The sequence below is a fragment of the Taeniopygia guttata genome, chromosome 2 (assembly GCF_048771995.1).
Source record: "Taeniopygia guttata chromosome 2, bTaeGut7.mat, whole genome shotgun sequence".
Lineage (NCBI taxonomy): Eukaryota > Metazoa > Chordata > Aves > Passeriformes > Estrildidae > Taeniopygia > Taeniopygia guttata.
In genome coordinates this window covers 41,653,925-41,673,452 of record NC_133026.1, presented here as the reverse complement: position 1 = coordinate 41,673,452, position 19,528 = coordinate 41,653,925, and the positions used below count along the sequence as shown (strand labels likewise).

At 41.3% G+C, this 19,528-nt stretch overlaps 1 protein-coding gene across 1 annotated transcript; it reads left to right on the top strand.

Moving 5' to 3' along the window:
* The first annotated feature begins 6,634 nt into the window (after positions 1–6,634).
* CMTM6 (CKLF like MARVEL transmembrane domain containing 6) lies at positions 6,635–18,895 on the top strand. The gene is made up of 4 exons (XM_030265017.4): positions 6,635–7,392; positions 12,168–12,344; positions 13,241–13,339; positions 14,805–18,895. Exons 1-4 carry the CDS (start codon positions 6,823–6,825, stop codon positions 14,952–14,954), a joined length of 996 nt encoding a protein of 331 aa, XP_030120877.4. The 5' UTR covers positions 6,635–6,822; the 3' UTR covers positions 14,955–18,895.
* The last annotated feature ends 633 nt before the right edge of the window (positions 18,896–19,528 follow it).

Genomic DNA, 19,528 nt, shown 5'->3' with positions numbered 1-19,528 from the left:
TCATTAGGCTAAGGATCCTGCTGCTGGCTGCAGTGTGTTGCCTCAGTAGAAGTTAACCAAGGTTAGGACTTTACAAGCTTTCAGTACACAAATGTTGAACATCGCTTTTTCCTCTGTGAAATTTGTGGTTACTTTCTACTTAGAGCCTCAGACTAGGAAATGTAAAAGATATAGCCTGATCAAATGATTGCATTTTAATGAGTTCAGGTTTTCTACTTTTTTTTTTTTTTTAATCAGCCTTAATTTCTGTGATTAGTTAGAAATCTCTCTATTTTGAACATGGTGGTACACTTCTTCACCAGTTCCTGCATTCTGTAGTGGTTCTGGTGAATGGGTCAGGGTGGGAGGGACCACAGTGGGGTCATCTGGTCCAACCTCCCTGCTCAAGCAGGGCCATCCCAGAGCACATGGCACAGGATTGTGTCCAGACAGTTATTAAATATCTCCAGTGAGGGAGACTCCACAGTCACTCAGAGCAATCTGTTCAGTGAATAGTCATCTGCACAGTAAAAATGTTCTTCCTCACATTCCAGTGGAGCTTCCTGTGCATCACTTTGAGGCTGTTGCCTCATCCTATTTCTGGGCACCACCAAGAAGAGCCTGGCTCCATTGGCACCCCCACTTTAGATACTGGCAGACATTGATGAGGTCTCCCCTCAGCCATCACTTCCAGAGGCTGAACAGGCCCAGCTCACTCAGCTTTTCCTTGTGAGAGGGATGCTCACTTCCCTTAATCATCTTTGTTCTCCTCCCTGGGACCTGATTCAGGAGCTCCATATCTCTTGTCCTGAGGAGCCCAAAACTGGACACAGCACTCCAGGTGTGGTCTCACTAGGACTGAGTAGAGGGGCTGGATAACCTGCTTTTACCTGATGTATCTCCATATTTTTCAAATACCTAAATTTATTTAGGAACAACATTTATCTTGTTGTGCACTTAGCTCCCTCAAGCATACTTGTTAAAATAGAAGATTGAAATGTGGACTGAGAAGTTTCAGTGGATATTCTTAAGTATATCTTTAACTGCAGTCCTTAAAATTTTGCTTAGGTCAACAATTCAGTAAAGGTGACACATGGGGAAATGCGTGACCTGCTGATGAACAGCTGTATAGAATAAATTGTCTGGAAGAAAAAAAATAGGCTTCTAATTATGGATGCATGCCACACATCAGTATCAGAAAAAGTTGTCTCTAGGTTCAGTATGTAACCTTGAAACTGAATTTGGAACATGCTTGAGAGAAAGGATCCTTTTCATCCTAATGATGAAAGCAGAACCTGTTCTCATACAACTGCAGTGGTATGTGTCATTAGGGTGAAACTGGATTTTAACGGCAACATTTTAAACTAGTGGATACTGTCCATATTTTTGAAAGACAACTCCTGTAGTCTCTAAGTTAGTTCATTTGAGCACCTGTCAAAGCACAAAACCCTTTATGAAGCTGCAAAACTGGCCATATAATGCATTAATAGCTATTACACCAGGTGCCCTTACTTGGGGAGGCTGGGACAGGGGAAAACCTTACAAATTACTCATTATAGTTTCAGTTCTCAAAACAGATGTCACTTCTCTGTATTTGAAGCTTCTAAATATGTTTTTCCCTAAGCCCCTGTAAGTTTGGAGGTTTGTGATTGTTTTGATTTTTCAATTATTATTTACAAATGCATATTGACACAAAGACTGTCCCCTACCACGTCTTTTCATTCTAAAAGACTAAAGTAGCCTGCTTACCTCTTTCAAATTCTCTTAATGCTGTCACTTCCTATCTGCAGCCTGCTTATGCTGTCTGGGGGGAAAATTTACCACCAAAGGAAAACACCTGAGAATATTTCTGTGTAATCTGATGTCTTTGGCTTCTTGTTTCCCTCTGAAGAGACCAAGGCTCCTGGGCTGGTTGTTTATCCTCTTGAGCTGCAGTTCCCCCAGCTACTGCTTTGGTGAGAGCAGACAATTAAGATGGGATTCACCACAACTATCATGCAAAATTAATCTCTGTGACAGACGTCCCTTTTCATAAAAAGTAGTGCTAGTAAACTCTGCTCCCTGTTCTTCTTTCACCATCAAGTCAAGCACCAAACTAAATAAATTGGGTGAAACACTGAAGCTAATTTGGCAAGAATACTTTCTTGTTCTAGGCTGGGGAGGGGTTAGGTTTGGGATTACCCCAATTTTTGAAATAGTGACATTACAAATTACATTAATTTTGCTTTCAATCACCCTTCTGTGCCTTTAGTGCTGTTGGGTACAAAAGTTTCAGACTAGCACATAAGATGCGGAAAGCAAAGAGATGATGCAACAAAAACAGGGCACAATTTTAATAACAATACTTTTAAAATTATTTGCAGTATGAACACTGAAAAAATGCTACAATATAAAACAACTAAATTCCTTTAGACTTTCAGGGCTACTTCAATGTAGACAAGTTGCTGATTAGACTGAAACGAAACTGTTTCAGGGGAATTTTGTAAATCTTCTCTTCCTCCTTCTCTACCCTGTTCCCACGTCAGTTCTTTTGAATATACTGGTTCTAATAAAGCTACTCTGCAAATTTTAATCTTGAAATTTTTGACTAAAAGTTTATTTCCAGGCAGGTCATATTTTTCAGCTGAAAATGGCAATCTCTGTTATGTGCACATGGCTTTTAGGTTTTATGGATTAGCTACTATATTCACCTTACATTTCTAGTGATACTTCTGAAATGCAAGAATTTCTGCCTGTTGAGCTGCAGTCTCTTCTTGGGGAGCAAAGTTTGCAGTGGGACACCTGCAGCAGAACTGTTGCCTATCAAATACCTCATGGCTTAATGCTTCTCTGTGCCATGCAGATGCATGCAGAAAACCACTGAGAAGAGTTGGCCGAAGCTTGCATTTGGAAAGTGTGGGATTTCATCTCTAGTGCCATAAGGGATACTTAGTAATAGTGTTAAAAATGCTAATTCTTCATCTTCAGCTGTTTAAAAATCACACATTCAAGCCTGTTTAGTGTGGTGTCACGGTTTGTGAAGTTCAGTTGCAATACTGAGCACAAAAATAGAGCCTCAGGAGCTAAAGAAAGTTCAGCAGATGCAACACATTCAAGTTTTCTCTGAGCTCATTTTTGCAGTACTTGGAATATTCCATTTGCTAGCTAATCATCCTGTGTTTACTTCATGTAATACATGGGGATAGTCTTGAACAGAATATGTTGAGATGCCCATGTGAGAACACTAAAATGAAGGAGGGAGTCATGCCTCAGACAGGCTGTCTTCAGTGAAGCTCCCTGAATTGTACAGTAACACACACTTCTTCCTTTTCCTCTTCCAGTGAAACTAAGTCTGTCTCTTTCAGTGGTTTGTGCTTCCAAGCTGCTTTCCCATTTTTCTACTTTCTTTTCCTTGCCTTCTGCAAGAAAAGCAAAAAACCCCATAACTGCATTTTTGAAAGTGAGAAAAGGAGAACATGAATTCGTGAGGCCAGTGCTGCCAATTCTGAGTGCGAGGGACTCAGGCTTTAGTGTTGCATTGTAACACAGCACACAGAGCATGCCAAAGAGCCACTGGGGCTCACTTGATGAAAACAGCAATGCAGCTGTGTCCTGAAGCCCCCTTATTGCAGTAGCTGGCATTTACTCAACTGCTTCAAGGGACTCCAGTTACAGTTTTTGAAATTATTTCAACATGGGGGCAAGAAGTGGCAACTGTAATACAGCTATAGTGTGTACACTTGCCATCTCCTCTAGTGAGGGGGCTTTCTCCATTGGTATTGCTTTTTGGTCAGTATGGAGGGTGTCTTGGAGGAGATGTAATGAGGGAGAAAACTAGGTCACTCATCACTAATCTGCTTCCACTGATGTCTCTCTCTGTGCCTGGCTGACTGGAGATGTTACCACAGCTCAGCATCTAACCATGAGGTTGCTTCTCTGCCACCATGTCCTGCCTTTAGCTCTGCGCCTGCCGGTCCAGCAGAGGCTGTGGCAGGGTAAGGAAGACTTATTTTTCTGGAAAACTGTCAGGTGTAGCACATAACTAAAAGGAAATTAATAGCTGTATACCTGGAATGGAATTTCCATCACATCACAGTCAGTCAGTTACTGTTATTTGCATTAAACCCTATTGTTAATTACAGTAAATGTTGTTTTAATTACTTCTTTAAAGGCAAATTACTGTACTGGAAAGTTAGTGTGATAAAAAGGGTGAAGAACACCTGCTGTACCTCTGTGAAGAACAGCATAATGTAATTCTTTAAGCATTTTCAAGATATCAACTCCTATGTTGTTGTCCAGTTTTCATTCCTTCTCTGTCACATGACCTTACAGTTCCCTAGCTTTGCTGTAGTTTTGCTTTTCCTTAGCCTCTTATAAAAAAATAAATAAACTTGCCTCAATAAGTTAGGCTTTAAATGGCAAGCTAATCTTTATCATTCATGCATCATTGATATGTATTTCCTGGAGAGGGCCTGAATGGGAAAACCAGCTTAAAGACAGTAGAAACTGGAAAGAGATCATCATCTATTTTATCTTTTGTAGTCTTGTTTTGTGTTTCTGTGGCTCCTTGAAAAGCAGTATGTCCTCAAGACAATTGTCTTCAGTACTAACATCTGTATTCATAATCTAGCAATGCTGCATGAAAGCATTCTAAAGACTCATAAGGGAAGCCTTAGATGCTGCTGAACATCTTAAAAGACTGTACAACTGCTTCTATCTTGGTTAAGTCCTGTCTCTGTCAGACCACATTATATCCTAGACACACGCTTTGTGGCTTTGAGTTCTTCAGCCAGTTGTGAAATATTGTGAAGGAAGAAAAGAAAACACGAAGGAAATTTCCTTCAGAAGAGAGATGCCAGCTTCTAAAATGTAATCTAATTTATAATGTACTAGTGTGAAAAAATGTAGTGAAGGCGCTGGGAACTTATAAGTGGTAACAGCAAGTGTTCCTGACTACACCTACCTGCTCAGTCCTGTAGTCTGGGATGCTGCCAACAGAGCCATATTACACTCACCCTAATCCCAGGCAGAAGCTGGGGCACACCCATGGTGATAACCTCATTTGTTTTAGCGGAAACGCCTAAGCCTTGGGAATCACAGGACTTGCCCTACTCATTTGCCTCTCAAGCCAATTCCTGCAGCCAAACATTGTTTTTGGCAGTGACAGGTCTGTATGATCCTGCCTAGGGAAACTGTGGATTCCCCTGGACAGTGTTTTCTTACCAGGAGAAGGCACACGGCCTGCTGGTACACACTCAGCGGGGAGCGTGGCCTATTTATACACACTACAAAATAGATATATTTAGATATATATAGAGAGGTATATAAGATAGATCTATACACTCTTTCAACCACGGAAAATCACTGTGCCTGCTCTTAACTGTGCTGTCACAGCCATTACATTACTCTAAACTAATTAATCTTGTCCATCATGACAGATTATGTAGTTCAATCTTGGCTCAACGGTAACATCACCTCTTTCATTCTAGATTCTGTCCTGCCTGAATGGTACCAGAAATAACTTCAGCTGCTTTGGTCTGGCCCATACTTCTGCATCTGCCTGGTAAAGGGGGTGTCCTGGCAGAGCCAAAAGTAGCCCCAGCCTCATGGGGCTCTGTAGCACACACGTTCCCACTGCACTGTGCATTTCCCAAAGAGAAGCAGTATCAAAACAGCCTGACCTGTTCCCTAAGCAGGGAATATCTTCCTATACAGCTAATGTTAAGCAAGCAAATCCCCTCTTTTTCAACCTGTAGCAATCTTCCATTTCCTTGAATTTAAACAAGTATCACTGAACTTGACTACAAATGACCGTAATAACTCTGTGGGCAATACATCAATAATATAGAAGCAAACATAACACACCTTTGCTTACACATAAAAGGTTCGATCTACTCTTAGTAGGCAACAAAAGCTGACCTGGGCAAAGGTATGGGAGTATGTTAGAGGAGGTTTGGTGATATGAGTGTTTTCTCTCATTGACAACAAGGAATATCTTCAAAGACAATGATTCTTCTCCTGTACTCAGCACTGGTGAGGCCACACCTTGAGTGCTGTGTCCAGTTCGGGGCCTCTCAGTTCAGGGAAGACACTGAGGTGCTGGAACAAGCCCAGAGAAGGGCAGCTGAGCTGGTGAAGGCTCTGGAGCACAAGTCCTGTGAGGAACAGCTGAGGCAGCTTGGGTTGTTCCGCCTGGAGAAAAGGAAGTTCAGAGGTGACCTTACTGATATCTAGAACTGCCTGAAAGGAGGTTGTAGCACGATGGGAGTCGGGATCATCTCTTAGACAACTCATGACAGGACAAGAGGACATAGCCTCAAGCAGCAACCAGAGGAGGTTTAGGTTGGACATAAGGAGAAATTTCTTCACAGAGTGATTAGACACTGGAATGGGCTGCCCAAGGAGGTGACAGTCACCATCCCTTCAGGTGTTTAATGCAAGACTGGACCCAGTACTCAGTGCCATGGTCTGGTGCACGCAGGCTGGATTCAATGATCTCAGAGGGTTTTTCCAACCTAATTGATTACGTGAATGTAACCAGGGAAAGCTTTGGCTTAAACCCCTCTTTTGATACCGTAATCTCGTGTGACAAGTGAATACTCGCATAAACTTTACTTGCCAGGCCCCGGCTGGCGAACTGAGCCCAGCCCGGGCCTGAGGCGGCCCCGCGGTCCGCGCCGTCCCTCACGCTCCCGCCCGCGGCCGCCAGGGGGAGCGCCCCGGTGCCGCCGGGACCAACGGCCGTGCAACCGCAGCCCCCGGGGCCCCCGGGCTCCCCGGGGCTCTCGCCCTTCCCCTCCCGGCCCGCCCGCCTGCCGCCCTTTTGCTTTCGGTTTTTCCCAGCTGACAGCCGGCTGCCCGGCCATGGAGAACCGCGCCGCCCACAAGACCACGGAACCGGAGGCGTCCCGCCGACTGCCGGCCTTTTTCTCGCGGTTTTTTCCAGCTGGGAATCGGCGGCCCGGCCCGTCCCGGGAAAACGCCTCCGCCAACAATGAGAGCAGGGCACCGGAGGCGTCCCGCCGACTGCCGCCCTCTCCCTTGCAGTTTTTCCCAGATGGCAGCCGGCGGCCCGGCCCGCCCAGAGGGAATGTCTCCGCCTACAACGCGACCCCGGAACCGGAGGCGTCCCGCCGACTGCCGCCCTTCTTCTCGCGGTTTTTTCCAGCTGGGAGCCGGCGGCCCGACCCGCCCAGGGAGAGCGCCTCCGCCTTCAAAAAGACCAGGGCACCGGAGGCAAAGACGTCCCGCCTGCCGCCCTTTTTCTTTCGTTTTTTTCCACCTGGCCGGCGGCGGCCCGGCCCGGCCATGGAGAACGGCGCAGTCTACAACGAGACCACGGAACCGGAGGCGAAGGCGGCCCGCCGCCCCCCCTTCGGCTGCACCCTGCGGCACCTGCGGGGGTGGCGGCTGCCGGTCAAGGTGGTCCAGACGGTGAGTGCCCCCCTGCCGGGGCTCCCGCGGAGGGAGCGCCGCCGGCAGGATGACCGCCCCGGGCCGGGAAGAGACCTGCAGTCTCCCGGGGGTGGAGGTGCCCCGCTCTGGGATGGAAACGAGCGTGTTGTGAGGATCTTCGTCTTTACGAGGTCCCCTGCCGCTTAAAAAATAGCTCCTCGGTGATCCGCAGCAGGCTGGGGAGATGGCCGCACACAGGCTTCGAGGGAGTGGATTCTGCCGGTCGGAAAGGGCTGGCTCCGCCGGGAAGGTGTCCTGGCTTGTGGCGTGCCATGGGGTCACTGAAGTTGTGCAGACCTGTAACTCAGATGGAAAGCTGGCGTGGTGCCTTATAATGCTGGTTCAAAGGGGTGTATTGTGGGGAAGCGGTGGGAGTGTTTCTGCCTCATTCCCGAGTTGCAGGAGTAGGTACTGACATCGGATGGTGCCGGCGTCGTGTGCCCAAGGCTCGGTGCTGCAGCCGTGGTCCAGCTACCTGCTGGCCTTAAACACCACCCGCCCCGGCTCAAAATCAGAGGGAAGCCTCGCAGGAAATGTAGTGTTTTTTTCTGAGGGCCGGGTTGGATGAAAACAGGAGTAAGAAGCCTTTGCTTGAACCTCACCATAGGGCAGTAGAACTGGGAAGGGCATTGCTGGGTTATGAGCTCCAGACCTTCCTCTCTTGCTGCTCCTACAGCCCATTCTAAGCCTGTCAGTTTGTGCTGTCCATACTAAACTTAAGGAGCCTATTTCTTCCATGATTTGTGGTAGAAAATTGCACCAGAAACCTGTAATCGTGATGTCCCATTACATGAGACATCATGTCAGGCAGCCCTGGGCCCACCAGGAAATAAAAGGCTTATTTTCTGCCTTTTATACAAATTGTTCTTTCTGAGTTTCTGAATCAAGCAGTTGGGCTTCTGGTGCAAGGTTCTGTTCAGTGTTTGGTGACAAGCTCTTCCAAAATGTACCAGTGTGACTGCTGATAAGGATGTGAGGAGCATCCTTATGTACTTACTAGCAGGGAATGAGTGAAACGTGTGGTGGTAAAGGGTGGCTGATTGCAAATGTGTGTCAGCCTGCATTTTGCAGCCAACACAGTGGCATTTCAGTCAGATGTGTCATGCTTACAGGAATTGTAGGTGATTTCCAACCCTTTCTCGGTAACTTCACCATCGCAGAAAAGAGGACATTTGGGTTTTAAGCTTCATCTCACACACAGTCAAAACCTTCAACCAGAAATGTTATATTCCTTAGTGTTCATAAAGTGGTAACACTGCCAAAAATAAACTTTTCTAAGAGTGCTTTAAAAAATTACACCTAAGAATGCATTAAACAAATAAAATGGGACATAAACTTCTAATTCATCTGCTGGAGATTAATAAAGCAATATCTGCTGGGTTCTGCTCCCTGACAAGCAGAATGTTTATACAAACAGGTTAATTGACTAAAATAAAATGAGTGATTATGTAGGCAAATTTACTGTTTTACCAAAGCCTTAAGCTGTTTAATTATTTTAAATGCTTTCTAAGCAGAAAAAAAGGAAAAATTATCATTATCCTAAACAGGATGAATAGCTGCTTCACATGTTCTTAAATAAGTAGCAGTTTATGGCCTGATCCTATTAGTCAGTGAGAGGAAAAACAAAATGGAGTTATAGTTATTCACCCTCCTAATTTCCAACATTTTCCCCTTCTTTTTTGTAACCTTTATCAAAAGGCAGAGATCTTGAGGTCTGGGTCAAAACACTTTAAACAAGCTTCGGAAAGTCCTGAAGGTGGAAGCCTCCGTCCCTGCAGTAAGAAGGTTCCTGTTCCGGGAAGGTGTTGATTTTTGGAAATGTCGGTGATGGTCATTAACTTCTGGCTTTGTGTTACAACAGTGGTTGTTACTGGGATTATGCCCTGATAATTGCTTGTGTGGACTGCTAAACAGGGTGTTGCTATCAGAAAGTGGGCTCTGTTCATTGCAGAGGTGATCAAGGGTTTTATAAAACACTCTGAATTCATCTGCAGAAAACTGGCTTCTAGACCTAAGAAATACTTTCCTTCAGATGAATAATAGCATATACTGTAACCGAAGCCAGTTCTTTTGAGCAAATAAAACAAGGAAAATGTCACTGCTAGAAGTCACAAATTTGAGTGCCAAAAGGATGCTGGGAGGCATGTTATTGCACAGGTTTCTATGATGTTGTTGTTTTGTTTGTTTGTATTTTTTAATAGGTGGAATGTTTTTGTTAGTCTCCATGACTGGTTCAAATTCAGCACTAAGGTAAAGGGCACAGTGTGTATTGTGCCAAGATTGAGGTAGAAGCTAATTCTTACCTAAAGCAGGACAAGTTGTCATCAACTATTGTTTAACTTGAGTCAAAATGCCCTAGCTGGAAAGGAAAATTGTAATTCAGGCTTAAAAATCAGCTCCTTTTTGAGCTGTTAATGTCCTGTAGCAGCCTGAATTGTGTAGACTTAATAGAGAATTAATATGTGCACCCATCTGAACTAGGAGATTTTGTACTGGAAATCCCACTGCTGAGCATCTTCACAGGATTGTTGGCAAGTTAATTGATGTGCTCTATTTTTGTAGCAATTAGTTTGTTAAATTCTTTTGTAGCAGTTCACTTGTTAAATCTTCTTTATAAAATTGGCATTTGTTTAGAAACTTCCAACAGTAATGTCAGTATCAATTAATAATTTCTTACTGGTACGAGACAGACGAATATGTTTAATTTCTGATGTACATACAGACAGTACTGATAACAAAATTTAAAAATCCAAAACAACTGCTTTTCCAGCAATACTTTTGGTATTTAAACTTTTTTGGTGGTAGTAGGACAACAGAGGAATCCCTTTTTTTCCTGATCGTGATATCAAACAGCAAGTTAAGAAACCCAAGCAGAGCTCTCTGGCGTCTCATAAATGTGCTGCTGATACATTTACTGAATCAAAGCACTTACTGAAAGTTCTTCAAGCCAACTTTTTTTTTTTTTAATTGATGTACCCTATTTTATTACTCAAATTATTAATAAAAAAATCGAATGTTGACTTGGACAAGTCCCACACAGGAATCTACTTGGTAAATCTCAATTATTTGACACTGAACCCTTTATAACTGCTCTTTGAGTGGGATTTTATTTCAGCTTGTTTGTACACTCAGTGGAGAAGCTTTTTTCATCTATTTAGACCATATGGCTATCTGGACATATACTTTCTTTTAAGGACAGGTTTATTTTATTTCTGTTCTGTTTCAACCTAAGGTGAAAGTGATGACTTGCTGTTTCCAGTGCTTATAAAACAAGATAAGTTTTTATGTACAGTGCTATCTCACAGCTGACCTGGTGAAAAATGTGAAATTGAAAGTCATTGGATGCAGCTATAAGCTCAAGTTTAGAAATGCAAAAAAAAAAAAAACCAAAAAACCCAAAAAACCCAAACCATAAAAACTGTAAAGTCAGAGTTTAAAACATTCCCAGTCTGACACTGTAGTTCAGTGGTTTAGGTGCAAGGGCTGCTGAGAAGTTTGTGTTGCCAGCCACTGTGGGAGAGAAAGGAAGCATGTGGAGGCCTGATAGTAATATTGATGTTTCCCAGCTCCCATTCTTTCTGAGCTCCTGTTTACTTTATATTGTTGCATTTCCAAAACGTGGTTCTCTGAAGTTCTCTTCTGAGACCTGGCTTAGTAAGGGGAATTTACACTTCCTACTGCTAAATTGTTGTTCTTGTTTTTACTGTGAGAAAACTGAAACCAAAAACTGTTGGTTATTTTCCAAGAACAATTCTGAAATTCTGAATCTTAAATTTAATTTTTTTTTTAAAAACAAAGAACTGTTGACCTCTTCATTGCCCACATACTCTTACTAAAAATATGATCATCATTCTCATATCAGTCTCAATTTTATGATCCAGGCTGATTCCTGCTCATGGTTTTGTTTCAATTTGGTGAACTCCTTACTGCGAAGATCTCTGAAGCTATGCCATGGGATGAAGGAAGTAATGCTATTTATGGGATGAAGGAAACTAGCAAGAAGTGGCCAAAATAAGTGAACAGTTAAATAAAGCAATATTCTTTATTGTGCAATAAAACAGTAGAAAATCCACCAGCAGGGATATGGTGACTGTATAGGAAGTAAGTTACATTCTTTTCTCAAAACACACTGTGGCAGGAAGGTGAAGATAAACCTCTGCATGAATTAAACATTTCCTGCATAGCTTGAACATAGTGTAAACTTTCAGTTCCTACAAGAGCAGTGGAGCTTCCATCATTACTGGGTCACAAGCATGTGAGTGTTGGGTTCATGGACTTTCTCTGAAGCTTTATCAAGTGAGGTAACATCAGCTGTGAACTTTTAGGGAGGTAGCTGATTGTTTCAGGGCTGTCCAGTTTCCCCCACTGCCCTGAACCCAAATACATTCAGAACTGATTGCAGCTGTATGTAGTAAGCAGCAGCATTTTGCAGGATGTGTATTCTCCCTTCTGCTTCAAACTGGCAGTTGCACAAACCCACAAAGCAGGAATCTTGTCTGTCTAATCAAGAAGCCTCTGTTTTTTGCTGTGTGCTCAGCTTACCTGAGTGTATTTTATGGACCACCTTAACAGCCAAGTGTAAACCATGTCATTGTATAATTATTTCTGTCTGTATGAATATAGTGCAGAGCTTGAAATTTTTTGTAGATTGAGAATTTTTGTCACAGCTAGCTTATTAATGTTCATATCAGAGGTGTCTGTTTGTTGAAGATGTTAGAGACTTGATCCAATTCAAGCATGTTATTTGTTTGCAGATTTTCTCTTTTGTGGCTGTTGTTTGTGAAGAAATTGTGGACTATTGCATCACTTGTAGTGGACTTTACTTCTTTGAATTCACAAGCTGCAGTGCCTTTCTTCTGAGCCTCCTGATTCTGTATGTGTATTGCACTAATTTGTATGAATCACTGGGGGAAGATAAAGTGCAGAAACTGGTAAGAAAACTTTTTTTTAAAAAACAAACCATTTTTTCTAAGTGCATAAAGTCTGCTGTGGAGTAAAAAGCCTATGCAAAATGAATCTCCTTTTCTTCTCCATGTAAAAGGTAGATTAAAGTATCTTATAGTTTAAAAATGAACCAACTTTGAGAGTTTATACTGGTATCTTTTTCAAAGCTGGCTACCTGCAGGATTTTAGGACTTGTGTGGAAAAGTCTTTCCATTAATGTACATTAGTACATTAATGGTACTAATACTACAGCATAGCCATCACAGATCTGTATACGTATGGAATATAGTTTACTACCAGCATGATGCTTGCAATAAAAACAAAAATTTAAAAAGTTTACCCTATCTCCTTTTTGGCAATAATCATAACTCATTACAGTTTATGGCTTTATACTTCAGAAGATCCAGCAGTGGGAGAAAGTTGCTCTGTAAAGTCATCAGGAGCATTATACCATCTCACAAGTGTCCCTTCCTATGTACCTTCAGAACAAACAGTAGTGTCTTTATGTGAGGGTACAGATAAGGGAGTGTAGTAAAAGGTTTGAATGAGCACGTTTACTTACAGTTTTCTGATTGCTTAAATGTTTTACATAAGGAATAAAGTTACCATAGTTGTCCTGAGCTTGAATTTGATGGTGAAAAAAGGTTAGATGAAATTAATTAAATATTTTAAAAATACAAAAACAGGGCAGACTCCTTTAAATAGCTGATAATGTTGAATGTCATTTAGAATACAGTTGTAAAATGTATTTTCTGAAGCTTCCACTAGCATCAAAGTATCAAAACATAAATTCACAGGCAGGTTAACTCAGCTGTTATGTTTGTTCTTTTTAGGTAACCTATCTACAGTTAAATGATATATGGTTTTTTTTATATATTTTCAGAATTTTTGGGCTGTGCCACTCATAGGGGCCTGTTTTCTGTTAGCAACAATAGTGTTTTTTGCAACCAACGCTGACTCTGCTGTTGAAATTGCTGCATGTGTAAGTCTTAAAATGGCAAGATTTACTTTGTATTTATCTGGTATGTTATTTGTATGTTAATTTCTCTGTCCTTTAAACTTCACTCAATTTGCAGAGAAGAAACTGGAAAATGGATTCCATGCATTGTGATGTTTCAGGAGGAATTTGCTATAGCAGATCTTCCAGAAACTTACCACAGGAAATCCAAAGAGCTGGCATTCCTCAGGATTCCGGGAAAGCTCTCTGTGCCCTTGCAGCTCCCCACCTTTTTCATGCTGCCTTGGATCTGTATTATTTCCTATCATCTCTTGCTGTTCAACACTGTAATCTCTTGAAGCTTGCCCAGTTCTCTGATACACTACTCCTGAAATTTCTGGTTTTCTTCAACTGTCCTTTCATAATGTCACCCCCTCACAAAGTCAGAAATCCTGTCTTTTGCTTTTACAGAGCAAATGTGGGCAGCACTGACTTGCACAACTGCAGTAAGAGCAGCAGTTTCCTCAGTGACAGAAATAGTAGAGCAACAGGGCATTCATCTCCTAGGGAACACTTGGGGCAAGGCACTAAAGGGGCTTTTGGAATGCTGTAGATAGAATAATTCCCTAGTCATTTGAATACTTCTTTTGAGTAACCTTGGAATTGTGAACATGTGGGTTTAAAAGATCAAATTCTTGAATGAGAAAAAATGATTTGGAAAAGAAAGGAAGATAATTCTGTTCCATGGCAGCATCAGCTATTAGAGATACACACTTTTGTGTAGTCATCTTATGTGATGTAGATCTATTTAGACCTAACAGTTTGAGCATAAATCAGGTGTCAGCTTTGGTTTTTTTTGGTTTTTTTTCTCTCATACAGAAAAAAAAAAATCTACTGTGATTTAATACTTATTAATGTCAAATTACTTTGGTCCAAAGCAGTTGTGTATAATTTAGGTAGAGTTGGAATAATGCATATGTTTCTTTCCTTGTTTGAAAAAAGCTGCCTTCTCCTTATCACTTCTCATCTTGCCATGACTGGTAACAAAATATCATTCACAAAATGTCATTTCATTCTCCCTTGCTGACACAGGCTCTGCAGATCTTCTCTTCCTTCACCTTCTGTGTGTTATTCTTCTTCATTTACTCTCATTAATCAGCAGCCCTCTCTTGGATAAGTAGTCTGCTATATGCTGTGCTACTTTAGTAACTGATTTTGGCAATACAACTAATATACTTTTGCTGTTAAAGGTTGATTAGAACACAGTATGAGGTTCACACTTGATTAAAAAAATGAAAACTGTAAAAACTTCTGCAATGAATGTGCTAGAATTATGATTTCTGATCTGTGTCTAATTTGAATGGAACTATCAATTTAGGGAGGACTGTAATCTTAATAGTATAAGCATTATTAATGTATATAAAATGGTACAGTGAATCTTTCCAAACAATGTTAGAATGCTATTACTCTTTATGCATTTTAAAATCACATATTTCTGTCCTTTTCACAGGTATTTGGATGTTTTGCAAGTTTTGCCTTTGCAGCTGAATTTGGTACAGAGATCTATCTCAAGCGAAAACAAAACATTGGTGGACGCCCTGAAAATCCTGGTAACACTCCGAGTGCCACAGAAAATCAGCCATTGAATAAACGAAGCTAACTTCCTGAAATTGTTTCTTTTTTTCTTTTTTTTTTTTTAATTGGAGCAAACAAAAATGAACTTTCACTGCACTGTAGATCACAACTTCTGTTCCTTTGTTCTAGTCAATTTTGTTTGCATTGCTCATCACAAATTTTAAGGATTCTTGGTCAGATAATGGCATCTTGAGCATCATGTTCTAAGGTAACTGGTGTTGCCACCTGCTGGGGTGACAGGCACTGAAAAACCTTGGGTCTAAGCAGAATAACTTCAGGACAGCAGTGTGCTGATTTGATTTTGACAGATATGACTAATAAAGGTTAATGTCTGAGGCATAAATTCTGAGCTATAACCTAAAGATATTTCCTGGTTAAATGGACCAGATGTTTCTGTTATGAGTTAAAAATTAGCACAGCAGAATTAATTTTATACTTCCTGGTCAAACTGAATGCAAAAGGGATACCTAACTGGAATTTAGAGGAATGTTTATCATTAAGTAAGGGGTTTTGGGTTGTTTTTCCTATTCCTATGTCTCAGTTCTGTCTATGGAGATCAGTTTAATGGTATAGTGACTGTAGGAGGTTTATGGGGAAGGTAATATAAATGGTATATTGAGGAGACAGTTTTACACCCCATGATTGTCAAAGTTTGCACTTGTATGCCAGAATCTTCTTTCACATGGTTTTGAAAGCTATAACAGTTGCAGGAAGAAACTTGAAAAGCCAGCAGTGAGAGGAATAAGATAAAGTATTTTGCATGGAGCAACCCCAGAAGTAGCAATCTGAGTAAGGAAAGAACCTTACAGCACGTTGATTCTACCCTGATGAGTATTACTTGCAATGTTAATACCATATGCAGCTTGTTTATGTGTAGATAATGCTAACTTTTGCCAGAATGGTTTTGAGCCTCACCATTTTCTGTGTTTATAAATATTGCAGTAGCTTGAGACTCCTTGCTGCTGACTAGCTCAGCTGGTAAACAGGTAAATAAGCACTTGTCCCCTTGATTTGTTTTGCAAGCAACAGTCTGCAGGACTGCAAGGAACACTGTTGATGGGACATGTATCTATCGGACAAGTGACGGTTGTGTCAGACCAGATGTTGATGGCTGTGAAAGAAATGAAGTGCTAAAAAAGTATTTTTCTGATGTCTGAGGTAAAAGCAAGACTGCTCTGCCTCTCTTAAGATGAAAGCCTTCAAAAGCAGGACAAATTACTGTAAGCCAGGAGATATTCTAAAATGCCAAAGCAAATGAGAAAAAGCTGACAATGTTTGAGTGCTTGAGACATTTGCCGTGTCTCCCGTGTTTGCAGGCGTTAACTGCATTTCACTGATATCCCAATCTGGCATGTTCCCAGTCCTGTAACCTGTTGTGGCAGCACTGAGACCAATCCCCCCAGAAACTGGCTGAGCTGTATTTGGGAAAGGAAGAGGAAGCTGTTTTAAGACAAAGGATTGTAATAGCAAGTCAAAGTTGGTTCTTTTCCCATTGCTGCCATTTTCTGGTGGGTGTGATTTTGTGATGTTCTCTCTCTCTATAGCTTGAGACTTAAGACTAACACTACACTTTACCTGGAGGATGTAAAATTCTGCCAGGTGGTGTGAAGCACCAAGTTAAAGCCACAGTTTGGTTTTAGAGGAGATACTTTCCTTCATAGAATTTTCTGTGTTTTAAAGAAGAAATGCTCTTTGGACTGTTTGGTTTTTTTTTTCCCTTGTATTTATTAGTGTCTGTGTACACTAAAATCTGATTTCAATCAGTGCTTGCTGTAGCTGTCTCTGATAACTGAGTAGATTAGGGATTTTGGTTTACAAGCAGTGTTACTGGTGATACAAAATATCCATAATGAGAAATATCTCCTCCATGATCTGCAATGTCTTACTCTGCGGACTGTGCTAGAATAATTAACATTACAACAGGCTTGTTTTGGTTTATTTTTATTGCCTAGAGTCCTGCTGAATTTTTTCCACATCAAAATGTCTATAGTCTTTAAATCTTCATCTGTAATTGGTAGCTTACATATAGTGTAAGAGCAACACTGTGCTGCTAAGTATTTATTAAGCAATGCAGGACTGTGAATGGACTTTTATCTTGAGGTAATTTCTCCTGTTATTTTTCTCAGCCTGAAGGTAAGTTTTCCCAGCCTGAAGCTGGGTTTTGGTTGGTTTTTTTCTTACAGGTTTTTCCCCACCTAAGTAATGTGTTACTGATGTCCATTCCTGGAGATACAGAAAGGGATCTGTAAAGTTATCACCTGGCCATAGTCTGTCACACAGTAGTTAAATACTGGGAGGAAGTCACAGAATGGTTATAGGTTTAAGGCAGTTGCCTAAAATGTTCCTTCCAAACAAGTTGTTGGCTAACATGTACGATAGTGCTGTTAATCCTTGCACCTCATAAGGTGTTTTTGCTGTTTTAAAATAGTTGAGAAGCAGATTTGCGTGTGTGTGCGCTGTTTTCTGCTTCTGTGAGGTCATTTTTTTAACAGCTTTATCAGCTTCCTATATCCTAGCTTTCCTTATCACTCCTAGGTCGTCTGCCCTCCCAGTCTAGGTGGGGGAGATGCTTACTTGCTGCAGTGACTGAGCAGACTGGTCTGCAGTCTTGACATGCTCCTTTGATGCCTGTGGTGTCAGATGCTGGCTTTAAATGTCTGTCTCTTAATTAGACTGATCCTAGAGAATGCTGTTTGAGCTGGATTAAATGTCTGGTTCTGCAGGAGCTCTGTGTGTATGGCTGGATGCCTCTTACCCCTCGTGCTCTGTCAGCAAAGCCCTTTGCTTGTTTCCCAGCCTGCTTCTGATGAAATCAGCCAACCTTATTTAAACCAGCTACTTAAATTGCTTCCATTAATGTGGTTGATTTTGGTTTAAGCAGATTAGGGATTGTTCAGGAGAGTGATAGGAGCTCTGGCAGAAGTGCTGTTAGATACAATGCCTCAAATTTCTTCTGTTGGCAAAATGAACATCTCTGTACATCATAACTGGTAGTAAAGCCTGTTGGCCTAGTACATCTGTCTGGGGATTGTCTTAAGACTCCATTCTTCACCACAGTGCTTGGCAGCGGTGTTGGAGCCTGCTTGGACACTCAGCTTTGGTGTTTTCCAGCTGAACCTGTCAAGGTTAAGGCTCTGTAGCCACTTTCAAGGCTTTTTTGCAGTGCCTTGAGAATCGGTGCAGAGGATTTTGCAGGATACGTGAGGACTTGTCCAGTGGCTGGACTGTGAGCTTCTGCTCTGAGGATCTGTACTGGGCATTGCTTAGATTGGGAATGTTAATTTTTGTGTTTGATGTTCAGCCCACATTAAAATCACAGTGCTACCAGTGTCCTTTGGTTCTGAATATGGGAAGGAATTGTGCCTTACTGCCTGTACACTGTGCTTGAAAAGAGCAGGGAAGGGTTACAGGTGAGTTCTACCTTTGCACCTTCCAACCTGAAAGAGCAGTGAGCAATCTCATACAATTCTCAGAGCTCAGCAAAGGATGTTTTTTGTGCAATGACTGTCGTGGTGATTTTTGTTCAAATTTGTGCAATAAAATACCAAGCTTTCTACATGGAAGGGAAATTCTTAGTGAAATTTTCAAAGATTCTATAAAATTGTAGCAAATAAAGATGCTGATTGTGCCTTTAGAATGGAACTAATCTTTTTTTTAGTCTATTGCTGTAAACATAAGCAGCTCTCTGGATATTAAATTTTATGCTGGACAGAGCTGTATGTTGCTTTTAATGCCTATAAGATTTTAAGTGATTTTTAATTATTATTAAAGTGGGATGAGAATACATTAATGTTGTATATATTTCCAGTGTTGCATTGAATTTCTATCTAACTAATTTTTAAATGCTTAAATATTTTTTTATTATTCTAAACCTGTGATCTTTTTTAATACATTATGTTTTCCTGATCTGAGGAACTTTATACAATATTTTGTAATCATTTTTTAAAATAAAGGTTTAGTAAATAAGTGTTTCTTCGTTTTGCTATGATTTGTTGTTGCTATGTACTTCTCCCAAAACCAACCATAGGAAATAACATCATTCTTTTGTTCCTGGTTTGGAGGAAAGAGCTTGCATTGTGTTTGCCTGTTCCTGGGGAAGAGGGTCCAACTGGCTGGATATTCTCACTAGAAGTTCCCAGGAAAAAAGATCTGATAAGGTCAGTATTGCCCCTGACCCTGTAAGTAGTTTGCAGTAGCTTTTACATGTGGTCTATAAGTTACTGTGAGAAGCAAAATCGGGTGCTGCTTCCTATTGTCTTGATTACGTGGAACTGAAAAAATAAAGGGGCAGACTTGCTAAAAGAAGGAGCACAACCTAACAAAAAGGTGTTGAGAGCAAATAATTTATTCTGCTGTAGTAAAACACAGGTCGCTGACTTCCTTGGTTGAGGGAGAGCCGCTTGATCTTTAAAAATTGTTTGGCTGATTGTCAGTAGTACGAGGTGAGGAAATGGAAGCAAACCTGCATGTTTTGTTTTTTGGCAGGGGAGCACTTTTTAGTTTCATAGTCCTACAGATTACTTATTACCTGGTGGTCATCTTGTACACAGGAGGAGAATGACACTTCCTTCATTGTTGGCACAGAAACTGGAATGCCAC

Bases quoted from the DNA above. Each gene is read 5' to 3' on its own strand.
- CMTM6 (XM_030265017.4), top strand. From the start codon at position 6,823: ATGGAGAACCGCGCCGCCCACAAGACCACGGAACCGGAGGCGTCCCGC. The intron at 12,345-13,240 runs GTAAGAAAACTT...ATATATTTTCAG, and splicing joins AAGATAAAGTGCAGAAACTG to AATTTTTGGGCTGTGCCACT. The intron at 13,340-14,804 runs GTAAGTCTTAAA...TCCTTTTCACAG, and splicing joins CTGTTGAAATTGCTGCATGT to GTATTTGGATGTTTTGCAAG.